Source organism: Falco naumanni, chromosome 4 (assembly GCF_017639655.2).
Source record: "Falco naumanni isolate bFalNau1 chromosome 4, bFalNau1.pat, whole genome shotgun sequence".
Taxonomy (NCBI): domain Eukaryota; kingdom Metazoa; phylum Chordata; class Aves; order Falconiformes; family Falconidae; genus Falco; species Falco naumanni.
In genome coordinates, this window is record NC_054057.1 from 18,936,679 (window position 1) to 18,950,498 (window position 13,820).

Sequence of the window (13,820 nt, forward strand, 5' to 3'; positions counted from 1 at the left end):
GTTTGCAGATTGCTGCTGCTCTCGGAACAAGCATTACCTGGCAGAAGGCGCTGCACGAATGGCCTCAAGTGCTCGGAAAGGAGAACCCATTCAATGACCAGATTGAAGCCATATTCAAAGATCAAGGTGGACACTGACTTTCCAACTGCTGGACCCCTATCGCTGATAACGGTGATGCTTCCCAGTGCATTCCAGGAAACAAGATGATTAAAGACAGACACAAAAAAAGGGAGAGGGCAAGTTATCAGAGCCAGTAGCAGCAGGCGTAACACAACAGCGTTCTTTTCAGTTTGTATCTCACCTGCACAAGTAGGCTATGCTTTTTCTGTGGAGCTACAAAAATAAAAATCAAATGATACCTGCCAGCTAGACTGTTTGCTGTACTGGTTTGCAAATCTGTATGATTTTTTCCCACATATAGCAAACTCCTAACCCCCCCTCTTTTTTTTTCCCACTGTAGGACATTATTTCTGGGCTTTCCATTTGTACTGTTTCAACTGTTAATTTGACCCCAAAACGGGGTGGGGGTGACCCCCAAACTCATTACTTTGCTATAAATTGTGCGTATGTGATCGCCTTGACTGTCAATACATTATTTAGCTGCCATTTGCTAATTAATACGTGCCAGGAATAACAAGGCACTAGAATTTTGATTTGCCTGAGAGCATTAGCACAGGCTGGCTGAGCACAGGTTCTCTTCCCCCCCATTAACAAGATTGTAACATGACCACCCTTCACGTATTTAAAACGGGTTGCCTTTTCAACCTTTAATACACCTTTGCTCTTTTGCTTCTGAACAAATATGATATACCCAGTCCCGTACCTTTTACGGGCACGACCCAGGGAATCACTGAAGATACTGGGCAGCCCTTATCTGCTCTACTTCGTACACAGTCTTGAAGGTTGAGAATTACTAGTATTATTTTTTTTTAGCAGCTTACGCAATGCTCTTAGCAAATTAAATAAATAAATCTTTAAAAAATAAGAGACAGCTTTACCTACTCACAACCTTACTGGTGAGGAAGGGATCAGACCACATAAAATGTCATTAATTACAGGCGGGGAAAAAAAAAAAATCTGGTGAATAGAAAGAAAAGCCACCCAAAGCTGCGGGCCAAACTACAGCAGATGTCCTGGCTCCGTACAGACCTGGGACCACTGGCCACGGCTCTGCATCTTCTCAGCATTTTGAGCAGGTAGAGGATGACTTGGCTAACGCTATTTTGATGGAAGCGTGTATTATTGCTATCCTAGACCCTTTTCCTTCTTTTAGAGTACAGTCAGTACCACTGCTTTTATTAAGATAGAATTCCTTTGGGACAACCGCTAACATTTAAGTAAATATTCAAGTCATCTACTTTAGGAAACCAAAAGGGAATACATTCCTTAATTGAATGATACTTACTAATAAGGCCCCAACACGTTCAAAGCGTTTAGACGTTACCAAAATATCCGGTCTCCCAAGAAACTGTTTCAATTCCACAGAGGCATGCCTGAGGAAGGCTATTTAGCATTAGAAGGAAAAGGAAATATCCCTGCTTCCTACACAAATTCTCTCCACCAAACAGCACAACATTTGATGCACACCACGCCAGGCAGAACACCTTCTAACTATTTTTTTATTGCCTAGTCAGGCTTCCTATCTTTCATTAAAAACAACACCACGACAGAAACAAGTGCATCCGCATGTTTTTACTACACACCAAGTACAGCACAGACAATAATTACAGAATATCAGATAATTTCCTCTACACCAAAACGCAGAAATATAGCAATTAAAAGGGGGAAGGGAACAGTATGTTTAGAAGCCAAATTTTCAGGCAATCTTGTTGCAAATTATTTCATTTGAGTTTCGGATTTAATAACACCAATTAGGAGTTTTACAAGCTCGTAAAACTGAAATTTCCTCAGCTAAAATAAGCTTCGTTGCCCAGAGCATTTTCCATTTATAGACTTTCTTATTAGTGAACAACCTGAATTTCTGAACAACCAAAAAAAAGCTTTCTTGTAAAATTAGAACATCTTCCCAAAGAGGACCTGAAACCCCCACAGCCGAATCCCAAAGAAAAGCGCTTTGCCCAGCATCATCGCTCCGTGCTGGATAAGGGGGTCTCTGAGGGACTCCGTGAGATGGGCTTGCCACCAGCTGAAGGAGCATAACCAAACCACATACCCTCGTGCTTCAGAGGCGAGCTTTGCATTCAGAATTAGGCTGCATGCAGACACTTGATTTGTAACTAATGCAGTAACTATTTGCAAATAAAGATGAATTTTAGGTCTATTAAGCCATCAGCCTTTACAACCACTATGTCACTCCATTATTTCCAAGAATGCAAAAAGCAGCTGAAGATCTGCAACCCCAACCATCAATCACTTACCAGTACCGCTCTAAAAATAAATGTCCTATATTTAAAAAAATGCCTCTGAAAAAGCTTACTTATTCTACAGTAGTAATGAAGCATGAATCCTAGTCTGTTCCATTAGTTTAACTGTCTCCTGGCGCTTAGATCAGCTGAAGGTGATAAATGCATGGGAAAGAGAGAAATAAGCAGGGGAAAAAAAAAAAAAGGTTATCTTGGAAAGCTAAGTATAATTCCATGAAATTCAAGCTTTATGGCAGTACAGATTTCAATAACTGGTCTATCAAGGTCTTTTTGCAAAGAGAGTTAGAGCACATGAATATGGGAGGGATTATGTCACCAGCTAGTTCCAACGCACTGCACATGAAAAGAGGGGTTTTGATGCTATTCCGTCTATAAACTCTTCTTACAAAACTTAAAGCTTTGTTTGAAATCAGACAGTAGGAACTATTTTTGAGGTATAGAACATCTATATCTACCAGAAGCTATTTGAATTCACGCAGTCCAGCCTCTTCAAAAAGTATCCGCTACAAACATGGAAAAAAAAAATATGTTTGCCAACATTTTTGAAATTTTTTCCACAGCTCACCCTTAAAAGAGCAGGGGAATGTGGGAGGGGCAGGAGGACACAGCCATGCAAGTCAGTAAAGCTGTAAATGCAGGCTTGGTGCTAAGCTAGTGTCACACGCTGCTGCTGGCTGCAGTAGCACATCATCACCGACAGCTTGTGCCTAGAACCCACAACTCAGGTCAGTTTTTCTAACTTACATCACCTGTTATACACTTCATCTTTCCTTGACGAGGGTAATTTTTCCATCTTGGACAATGAACACACACAGATTAGTTTCTACAATGGAGAGCAGTCCAATTGGCCTAAATAAAAATGTCATTGCCTTGTATAGATCCCGTTCCATTCTTAACACCTTTCTGTGGACTCATTTCATAATTTTATATTTAATGATTTTTATTAACATACACTTGGAAGGTTAAGCAGGCAGCCTACTGTGTATCCACAAAGGTTACTCTTCCACTGTCCATGCTGTATTGCTACTCTGCTGCCACAACTCTTCTCTATCACAAGAGAAAACAACCACCTCTCCTCTTCATACTTGATTAACTGCTCATCACCAGCAGCTTCTACATTCACATACATTCCATGAAGTTCATGGTAACCACGCATGGGCAATCTGGCCTCCCACTATAAAATTTAGTACTGCTACCCCTGAGGCATCACATTACATTCCTAAATCAAGGGGTATTTTAGGACACACATACTGAATAGAATCTTTTCTTAAGCATAGCTTGGAGCTCAGCTTTTCTTCTTCAGCCTAAAACTAGTATTTCAAATGCATAGGTGACATTATGGGGGGGGAAAGAAGAAAAAAAAAAAAGCAGAAATGTTTTATTCTTTATTTTAAATGAATAAAATAAATCTCAATACAGAAGTTTAAAAATATTTCTAAAGACAGACAAAGGAAACTAGATTTAAAAGCAAGTACAGAAGTGGCAGGATGAAAACAGTACAACCTAACAGAATTTAGTGTTTCAAGTGTGAATATTTAACAGCAATAGCAATTTTAAGTATGCCACTATTGCATTTGCAACAGTGAAGTAATGAGACAGTATTTCACTAAGCCCACTGAAAAGCTGTGAAAATTGCAAGTTTTAACTGCAAAGTTTTGCCATATTAATAATGGATCAGAAGTACTGTTATCTGCATTTATGGACATGTCTACGGGGGGGGGGGGGGGGGGAGGAAGACCCATACTTTTGGCCAGCAGAGTATTAGTTGGTACATAGCAGCTTTATAGTGTCTTATCAAAAAAAAAAAAAATAAAAAAGCACTTTTACAACCTATTCCTGGTTCTCAAATGGAGAATTCTAGCTTGTACAATCCAGGACTACCAGGAAATACTGACATATACAACCCTAAACCTAATTTATTTTATATAGCCATCCTAAGAAAAATATTCAAGACCTTTCATTTCTGTCAAAGTGCAATATACTGCATATGTAATCCCTGTAAATCACATTGTATACATGTCATGCACTTATCCATACTAGTTTGTATAAGAAGTTGCAAAAGTATGAATATATTGTGCATGTCTTTTGTTCTGACCACAAGGACACTGTGCAAGCAAGAAATACCTATGCTGCATGTGGTAGAATAAAATTTACTAGTAACTTCTATGCCTGATCATTACAAAAAAAACCCTCCAAACCCTCCAATATTAAATTTTGTGCTTCAGCGCCATCCTTCCTAGAGAACTCTGAGCTATTGTTCTTTCAGGGAGTTACCTAGTAAGCTTGGGTTTTAGCTCTAGTTTGTCCCCCCTTCCTGCCCTGAAGTGTGATTTCCTGCAATAATTTAGTTGCTTAAAGAAGAGAATGTACTTAGCTAAAAAAAACCCAAAACCTTCCAAATAAGGAATTATATAAATATTTAGCATATTTAGAAACAGCTAATCTCTTCCTACCATACTCAAAAGCTAGGAAGTGACAAAGTTTTAAAATTCTTAAAGTGAAATAAAAACACCGCATAACATAGTCCTATATAATGTTAAATACTGTCTCAAATTTAAAGCATAAGTGACCCAGAGGACTTCCCACATTTTCATTTAAGTTGTTTTTGTGTAGTTCACATGCAGGGTTTTGCATACGTATTTTCTTTGCTATTTCCCTTCTGGAGTTTAAAGCTTTCCAATAGGTTTGTAGCAGGCATCAGGCTGCCACATGCGAAGGTCAACAAGGACTTGGTTGAGCTTTTGCATCCAAAGGTTACGCTCTTCTTTAGTATCAGCAGACAGCCAGTTCCTAAAAGGCAAAGAACCCAATGGTTTAAGTACATCTTCTCCACTTCTACTTAGTTGTTCTGAAAAATGTCAAATTGATCATCTATGGAAGCCCAAACAGCAGGGGAATAATTAAAGTCAAGCATGCCACAATCTCACTACCAAGATACCTGGCATTTCCACTTCTGGAAGGGTTGAATTCTTTACCCTCAGAAGACTGAAATAGGACAGCAAGACAAAATAGGACTAAAAGTGAACCAGACAGTTCAAGTATGATCCCAAAGTCTTAGCATTTAAATGAGCTTTGCATTGGCATGTCAAACTCGTAAAGCTCCTATGTTATTAAAACTATCACCTGAGGCAGAACACCCCTCCCCACACACGTCCCATAACCTCCCACAAGTTTCACAATTTTACCCACTCACTTTGTAACACAGAGCGTGTCTCTGCATTGGCTGACAAGAGTCTCTCTGTCATCTTCCCTTTGAGGTCGGACAGTTACTAGTTCAAAAGTGTTGGGACGGGCACAGAACTCCCTGTTGGCAGGTTCAATCTGATGATTAGTGCAGTTAGCCAAGTTTATCCGGCCCAAAGGATGCTGGAAGTGAAGTTAATCTATCAGTCAAGATTACTCCAATCAAGAGTAATTCTTAACAATGTTTTGACAATTTTTGCCATGTGAGGTGACATGTCCCCCCAATCAATTACTTCATACAAAAAGAGGGATTCCACTTTCTGTGTTTAAGAGCCATAGCTGAAGGAAGATAATATAGTCAGTGGAACATTCCCTGCTCAGCCATGTGCAATACAGCTAACAAATCTATCCCCTACCAAAGGCTTAGGCTTTAGAAAGATATATCCCCCCCCCCCCTTCTCTTTACTCCTTAAAAAAGGCTTTTTCACTCTCAAATTTGAGAGAACTTCATAATAAAATCCAGATACGTTATCAGTATCAGACAGATACTGATAAAAATGATAGAATAAACCCAGTCAAAGCCTACAGAAAACCAGCACTTTAGGCATGCTTGCATCATTCTTTTCAAAACCTATAAACATATGGATTAGTCTTCAAACATTCAACTAAGGTACCTATGGGCTGAGTCCAGCTGCTTTAGCTCCCTCTATAGTCAATACCTAGACCCCCTCAAAGAACATTTCAAATTTCAAGGCAGTTACCTCTTTCTGCTGACTACAGACAGAGGCTCAGCTGCATGCCTAAAGTTAGTTACAGACTTTGGCTCTAATTCTTCACACCTACAGAATACCTCATCAGAGAAACATCACAAGCTGCTCTTGGCTTGGAAGAGAGTTTGCTATTTGTTGGGCATGTTCACTATACTATTCATAGATAGTTAAAACAACATGCAGTTACAGGAAAAAGGATAGCTCCATTTTAGGAAACATTAGGAAATGGGTTGCATGTTGGCGATATATGTACAGCCATGGGAAATTTATTTAAAAAACACGTCGTGATTTCAAGCAATCAATGTCCAATAATGATAATTCTGAGCTACATCTATCCCTGCAGGGATAGATCAGATATAGGAGAGGTAGGGAAAACATTTAGTAAGGGTAGAGTTTAATATTACTGCAGAGGACAGCATATCAAAAGAATACAGCTGACCCTTTCTCAGAATGGTAGCGAAACAAGCTAGAAGTTTTTCAAGAACAGAATCTAGAAAACAAACCAATGCTTCTTGCAGACGAAAGCAGAATAAGAACCTTTTTCTTGCTTAACACCATTTTTTTGCCTATCTTCTATTACAGTAGGCACAGATTTTTTCCCTCTCTCCTGGCAGGGAAAGAAAGTACATTGATATATTTTGGCAATGTCAGCTATCAGCATATGGTCTTCCTCTGTTAGCGGGGAAAAAACTAAACTCAGGCATCTGGATTGGCATAGAAGACCCAAAAGGACCAGAGTTTGCCACAGAGTTTGGGAAAGAAAGTGTTCTGCCAACAAACAAGCAAGTGTTTAATGGTAAATTGCTTAAGTGAGTCAGAGAAACCCTCTCTAAAGCAGTCTTTAGAAGGACCTGGAATTATTTTGGTACATACTACAAGAACAGGCTAAGGAGACAAGAAGGTTCACCTCAATGACAGATGAGCCTCTCTGACTGGTCTCATTAGCCAGACAACAACTTAGGTTTCCATGAAAACCATTTAAAAAGTACTAGTTTCAGCTATGATGTGAAGCTGCAAGAAAACAATGCCTGCAGATAAGAGAGTCCATAATTACAGCTACGCTTTTGCAATATAGAAAGATTGCCCACTCTAATCCTTTACTGTATTAAGCATCAGAGTCATCATTTTGTCTGAATCTTAACACAACTAGATACAGTTTGCTTATTAAGCTGTACAAGTCTGATCAATTTCAATTAAATAATCATCTGACAAGCACAATGGAAAGCCTAAAGGGGAAATTACATACAGATCTTCCTCTGCTTTTTCCCTTTCCCTTACCTGTTACTAGATAAAGCAGTCAGTTTCTAAGTTTGCCCTGATTTAGGTCAGATTTATGAAGAGAAGTCCCCTCCATTCCCCCAGAAAACATTATAAGCTTGAATCTCATGCTTTGAATATACTTATCTGTTGTAAGCCTGAACATTACTGTCATTAAAAATGAACGGCTCGTTGTGTAGGGCACTACAGAACTTTTGACTTCAGCTTCATAAACCAGCATTACCTTTCTTTTTTCATCATCAGGATATGTCCAGTAAGATATACAATTTCCAGACAGCACACACCAGCGACGATGCCATGCTCCGAATCCACTAACATCTTCGAACATAGTCTTAAAAAAATATTTTTTTTAAATTAAAAAATGAGGTAACGTTATACCTTGAGCTTGCTCTGTACTGAACTATTTTTCTACTGGAATGGTTCTGCAAGTACAACCCTTCATAGGAGTAAACATTAGAGAAGGAAAAAATATATACTGGCAGAGATTTCTATTAGTATATTTATTTTCCAGATGGCACAGAAACAGGCTTACACTATCATTGTCAAGTTTGTAGCCTTTTGCTCAAAATGCACTTATCACTGCTACTTCAAGTTACTATATTTTCATGTTGACAGCGGAAAGTGTTGCCATTATTTTAAGGTAATGGAGATATAAGAACTTATAGCAGATACAGGATGAATGGTACACAAAACATGTATTAGTATAACAATTTATTATGATTAGGTATTTAAGTTTTCTTTGACTTACAATTCAGAATTACAAAATGTTTGGCTGTTCTACAGGCCACACTCAGGAGTCCAGTCAGTTTAAAAGAAATTAAAAATTGATTTTTAAATATTTGTGTTGGCAGTTATTTTACTGGATGCAGGATTATGCCAGTTTCAAGCCCCATTTCCTTAGCACTGGAATGGAAAGTTTAGTATTTGACTTCTATTCCCGATCCCTCTTGAACTTCTACAGAACTTTTATCTCCAATCCATTTGTGTGTTGTGTTTTTTACTTTTCACAACTGGGTTTATATTTTTTAACGGCACAGGGAGTTTCCAAACCGTTATTCTGAAAAAATATTTAATATGCATGTACACCATTCTACAGGCTTTACGTATTGCATAGCAGAAGTAAACAAGGACATTCTTAAATTAGTACATAAAAATATGCAGTAACAAATATCATAAGCATGTGAAATGTTTACATCTAACAAAATCTGTTCAACTTCAATTAAGTAAAGGGAAAGGAGACAAAGAACTGCTTGAAAAGAGTCTGAAGAAATTCCGATTTCTGAAAGCACCAAAACAGTAGCAAATGTTCATGTTTTGCTGAAGCATTTTCATAGCACATTTACTGCCATCTGCTGGGCACCATCTCAGCAGCTCCAACTATTAGACCCAAGTATCAGCTGCATTTTCTAAACCCAATTTTAGAGAGAGAAACTGCTCAAGATGTTTCTCAAAGAAACACCATCGCTTCCAAAGTCTGTGAACGTGGGCAAGGGGGAAATAATATTTTGCTAGCGAGAATTTGGTTTTACTAGACAAAAAAAAAAAAAAATCCAAGATGTCCTCTAGAAGTTCCTGGCAGAGAAATTACAATCTCATCTCACATCAGATTATTGCAAGAGACTTAACTGAAGTTCAGAAGAACAAACTAACAGTTTAGAAGAAAGATATACAAACTCCTAAAGGGTAGTTTTAATTTAGGCGAGTTTAGAAGATGAACTGGGAAAGCTTTGAGGTCTGGTTCAGAGAAGGGAACAAAAAAAAAAAAAAAAACCCAAACCCCAAAAACCTCAAGCAAGTTTTAAACTTCACAATTACTACAAATACATGTGTGAAGTTGAAAAAGTGTCTACATTTAATAGGACCTGTAATTTCCAAGGAAGGAATCTGAAGTGAATACCTTACCAAGAATCCTTTCTCCTCCACAGAAGAGTCCACTTGGCATTTTAACTTCAGATATATATGACCTTCCAAAGGAGACAAAAAGGGAACCTGCAAAAAAGTAAAACAATTAGTAATAATTTTGACACCTCTCAACTCTACCATTTCAAGCAAGCCACCTGCACCAGGATGTTAGCACTGTCTTGCTCTTAGGATCTCCAACCAGAAAGAAGCAGTCAGTCTCAGGCAAGACAGTAATAATCACTTTTTGTTTTGAGTTCATTTAGAAGCTTTTAAAGATTTATTTGCTTATTAGTTTGCTCAGGACTTATGCACAAACATGCTTCTGTCTAGAAAAACAGGCACCCCAAGCATGGTTAAAAATAACACAAAGCACCAGTTCACAACCTGCAAGTTTCTGCCTCAGTTTGACATCAAGCTCTTTGGAAAATACCAAAGTGGACTTAAACAGGATTGGTACCTGGATGCCATAAGCACTTCAGTTTTGTGGGTTTTGCATTCTTTTCAGATTTATGTCAGGAGAGAAGAATCTACTTTGTGGATTATAAAGTTTACCAGTGAAGAGCTGTGTGCCAGTACAGAAAAAAATAAAACAAATGGAACACAGCAGTTACACAGAGCCTACACCACTATTACAAAATAAGCAGGTCTCAAAACAGCCTCCTGTACACATAATGATAAAATATTACGTTTTAGCTAACAAAATATATCCCTTTCAAAGGCTAGTGGGGTGGAGGTGATAGAAAGAAAGCAATTGTTGAATATCCAGCTAGATGAAGAGAAAACTAAGACCCATGATTAGTGTAGCTTGCATTCTGGAGTGGTCATTCAGGTATCTACCATAAGAAGTTGGCTTACTGTCACAGAAGATCATCTGTAAAGACAATCAAGATAACTCCCAGGAATTTGCAAAATATTTAAAAAAAACCAATCTGTTTCTTCAGAGACTTTTGATTACAAATAAGAAGTTACAGGTGCTAAAATTAACACCTGCTTAATTTTGAGAGAAAACATGTAAAAGTAACCTAAAACACTTTCTTCTGAGGGATCTCAGTTAATAATCTATATTAACTAGATAAAACTATTTTCACACATTAAAGACCAAATGATTCTAAGTATATCGATTTACATAATTCCTAAAGCCAGAAATGTATACACCAAGCAAAACATTTAATTGCACATTTGTGTACAAATAAGAATGTCACATTTTGATATGTTTAGTACTTTCAAAACTTTAGTTCTTTATGATCACTTTTTGCTTAAAAATCAAAGTCTTAATAGGTCTCGACAGAATATGGTCTCAACAGAATAAGAAACAAGATCCTGTGCGATTTTAATTTTCTTCAGTGGCAAGAAGTAGAGTTAAACCAATATTGAGGCCACCAGTCTTTTTTGTTGTTTCTCTATCAGCAGAGTAGCTGGTTCTGTGCAGTTCGTCAAGAAGCTGACTCAAATTTCCTAACTAGTAATCTTTAGGACACAATGATTGTTTTGAAGTAAGATTGCTAGAGGAGGAGGATTTTTCTAGGAAGACAAGAGACACACCCTAGTTAAGGAAAAACCTGAGATGGACTAAAGTTTGAGTTTTAGCAGCATGCTTATTACTGCAAAAGACAGGAAGTACAATTCTGCAAGTCTTAAAGGCTCCTAACAATTACGTTTAGTTAGTAAATCTTTGTAAGCATTTTCTTAGAAGAATCAAAAAAATAAATACTGCAAAAAGGCCAGACAGATGTAAGCAACATGCATTACCAAGCAGTTTCCTATTTTATGTTATAAACTAAAGGATCATAGAAACCTTGTCCTGGAACATATAGCCCAGCAGGTCTTTTTCCTCCCCTTCAAAATTTATCTAGGGAAAAAAGAAACATGCTCAATGCGATTAGTGTAGAGTTAAATTTTACAAAAAAAGGATACTTTGGTCCTTTGTATTCTGAATTTTAACAGGGCATATAAAAGGGAAGAATGAAACTCAAAAAACCACTGTGGCAGCCATTTGTTCCGTATTAGAAATGCACGGAGCAAGTTAACAAGCAGCTGTTTGGTACAACCACAGACCAAGTCAAAACTGAAGCTTTACAGAGACAGTAACTTTTTTGTTAAATTATCTGACAAAAAGAGGAATTATTCTAACTGTTGAAGTTTGGACCTGGAAAAAGTTAACCAAGAATTCTTTTTGAACCTTGTGCTTACGCTACAGTTTACTAGTTTAGTCCAGTGTTCTGCCCTAAAGAGTAAACTAAAAATGTTCAAACCCAGACTGCTGAATGTAATCTAAAAGCTGATTCCCGTAACACCAAGAACAAGCAGTTTCCACTAACCAAGCCATACACAAAATAACTAGAACTATGTGTAGAATTCTGAAGATGAACAGTTATGCTGAAGAACCACTGCCGGTACTTCTGAAGTTCAGTCAATGACATCAGTGCAATTCAACTGTTAAGTTCTGCAATCTGGGCCAGTAAAGGAGTCTGTTTCTACCCACACAAAGTAAAACTTCTAAAAAGCAAGTTGGGATTATTGCGATATTTTGTTTGTAATCTTATGCACAAACACAACCAATTCTTATTATCTCATCTCTCACCAGAAGCTATAATTGCAATACTACTATCATCACAATAAGACTTAATTAGCCAAGAATAAAATTCATTCTTACACTGCTGTTTGAATAGATAAAGCTGTAATTTAGTACTATCATAAGCTGCAGTAACTTTTGAATTAATTTGTTAGCTTAGGATAGCTACTGGCATAAACACCTATTAAAACAGGTTTTAGGTATAATGTATTACAAGGTTAGAGATTACAATGAATGTAAGAACGTATCTTTTTAACTTCTAACAGTAAGAGCCAATAAACACACCCTGTTTAGACAAGAAACCAATAGTATAAAACTCAATAGCAGCTCTGAAAAATATTAAGATAGTTTGCTTCTACAAATTTAATTGGGATATGAAAGGAAATTCATACTCCTGATTATATCCAAATGGCAATTTTTAAGTCAATTAAATGCAGATTTGAAACCTCATTATCATTAAAACACACTTAATGTCTTATTTAGAGATAACTGCAAGACTGTAAGAGCAACGAACAATATAAAGACCACACACAGAGATGCCAATTGCATACATCAGTTTTTTCATCAGTGAACGCAAATCAGTAACCAAATGCCTTCATTATCTTTGCATAACCATACCTTACATTGAGCTACAGAAAAGAAAGAACATCTGGCATAATAACAGAAGCCTTTTTCTTTTGTATCTCAAAACTACATTTCAGTCATTCAAACTTAAATTAGTAAGAACTATACACAATTTTTTTAATGTATATAGTAAAAGCATATATATATATAAAAACCTGTATGTTCCATTTTTAGGATGGTAATGTCACCTGAAAACGGTAAACCCTGACTTATTTTTTCTAGCAGTATACACAGTATACAATTACCTTTGGATTAGTAATCAATAATTTCCATTACCTTGTCCAATACAAATTTAGTATTTCCTACAGAAGACAGCGATAGCTTGTGCGATCCAACAAGGATGAAATTAGTACTGCGAATAGCGTTGGGGCCACCTGGACTGGCCATGGCTATGGAGAAAGAAGTTAAAGTCAATTCATAACACAATAAACAATCAGGATGCTGCAAGGCTTAAAAAGGCTTTATTTGTACTACTGCATGCGTGCCCTACTCAGTGCTCCAGGAGAAGCACTCTGCAGCACAGCCCAGCAGCACGTTCAGACAGGATTTCGATGCACAATAGTCCTTCTCAATAGATCTTTTCTTTCAGAAAGTTTTGAAATATCCACAAAGAAGGAAACAAAGCAGTTTAAGAAGTGTCAGAAGGACTGAGAGCACTCTAGGGCACACTACAAAGCACACATGCTCTGCAGTAGGAACTAGACTTTCAAATCTCAGCTTCAAGTAACACACTGCAAACTTCCACAACTTGTATGCCTGTATTCTGCTCTGCACTTGTATCAACGAAACAAGCACTATAGCTCTGGTACTGGAATCCGACTAGTTGCAGCAGCACGATAGACATTCCAGAGTTAGTTCATGAGCTCCTTATTGCTGCAATTTGTGCTAAAGGTAGCTCAAGTGCCTCATTCTCCAGGCAGACAAGCATATAATACATTTCTACGTAGTTCGAAAAACACTCAGAGATGATGCTGCTCTCCCCCAAGAGTCAGAAATATATAAACATTTTAAAACACTAGACAAGCAATACTTCAGAATCTGTTCATGTTTTCAGGTTTACTCTGTGTCACTTTGTTGACATCAGACTAATTTAAAATCTTAAAATTA

General features: G+C 37.5%; 2 protein-coding genes across 4 annotated transcripts in view; one reads left to right on the top strand and one right to left on the bottom strand.

Moving 5' to 3' along the window:
- Positions 1-4,179, top strand: part of AOAH (acyloxyacyl hydrolase) — an 84,361-nt gene extending 80,182 nt beyond the window's left edge. For both annotated transcript variants that reach the window (XM_040590200.1, XM_040590199.1), the window contains one exon: positions 9-4,179. In XM_040590200.1, the coding sequence (XP_040446134.1) occupies positions 9-97 (89 nt within the window). In that variant the 3' untranslated portion in view covers positions 98-4,179. The remainder of the gene's footprint in view (positions 1-8) is intronic.
- The window catches only part of ANLN (anillin actin binding protein), a 28,409-nt gene continuing 18,345 nt past the window's right edge, over positions 3,757-13,820 (bottom strand). The window contains exons 20-25 of one of the 2 annotated variants that reach the window (XM_040590197.1): positions 12,990-13,102; positions 11,313-11,366; positions 9,518-9,604; positions 7,839-7,946; positions 5,578-5,750; positions 3,757-5,174 (exon numbers count right to left, since the gene is read on the bottom strand). In XM_040590197.1, coding sequence (XP_040446131.1) covers positions 5,051-5,174; positions 5,578-5,750; positions 7,839-7,946; positions 9,518-9,604; positions 11,313-11,366; positions 12,990-13,102 — 659 coding nt within the window. In that variant the 3' untranslated portion in view covers positions 3,757-5,050. The remainder of the gene's footprint in view (positions 5,175-5,577; positions 5,751-7,838; positions 7,947-9,517; positions 9,605-11,312; positions 11,367-12,989; positions 13,103-13,820) is intronic. The other variant, XM_040590198.1, reaches the window with a different exon arrangement.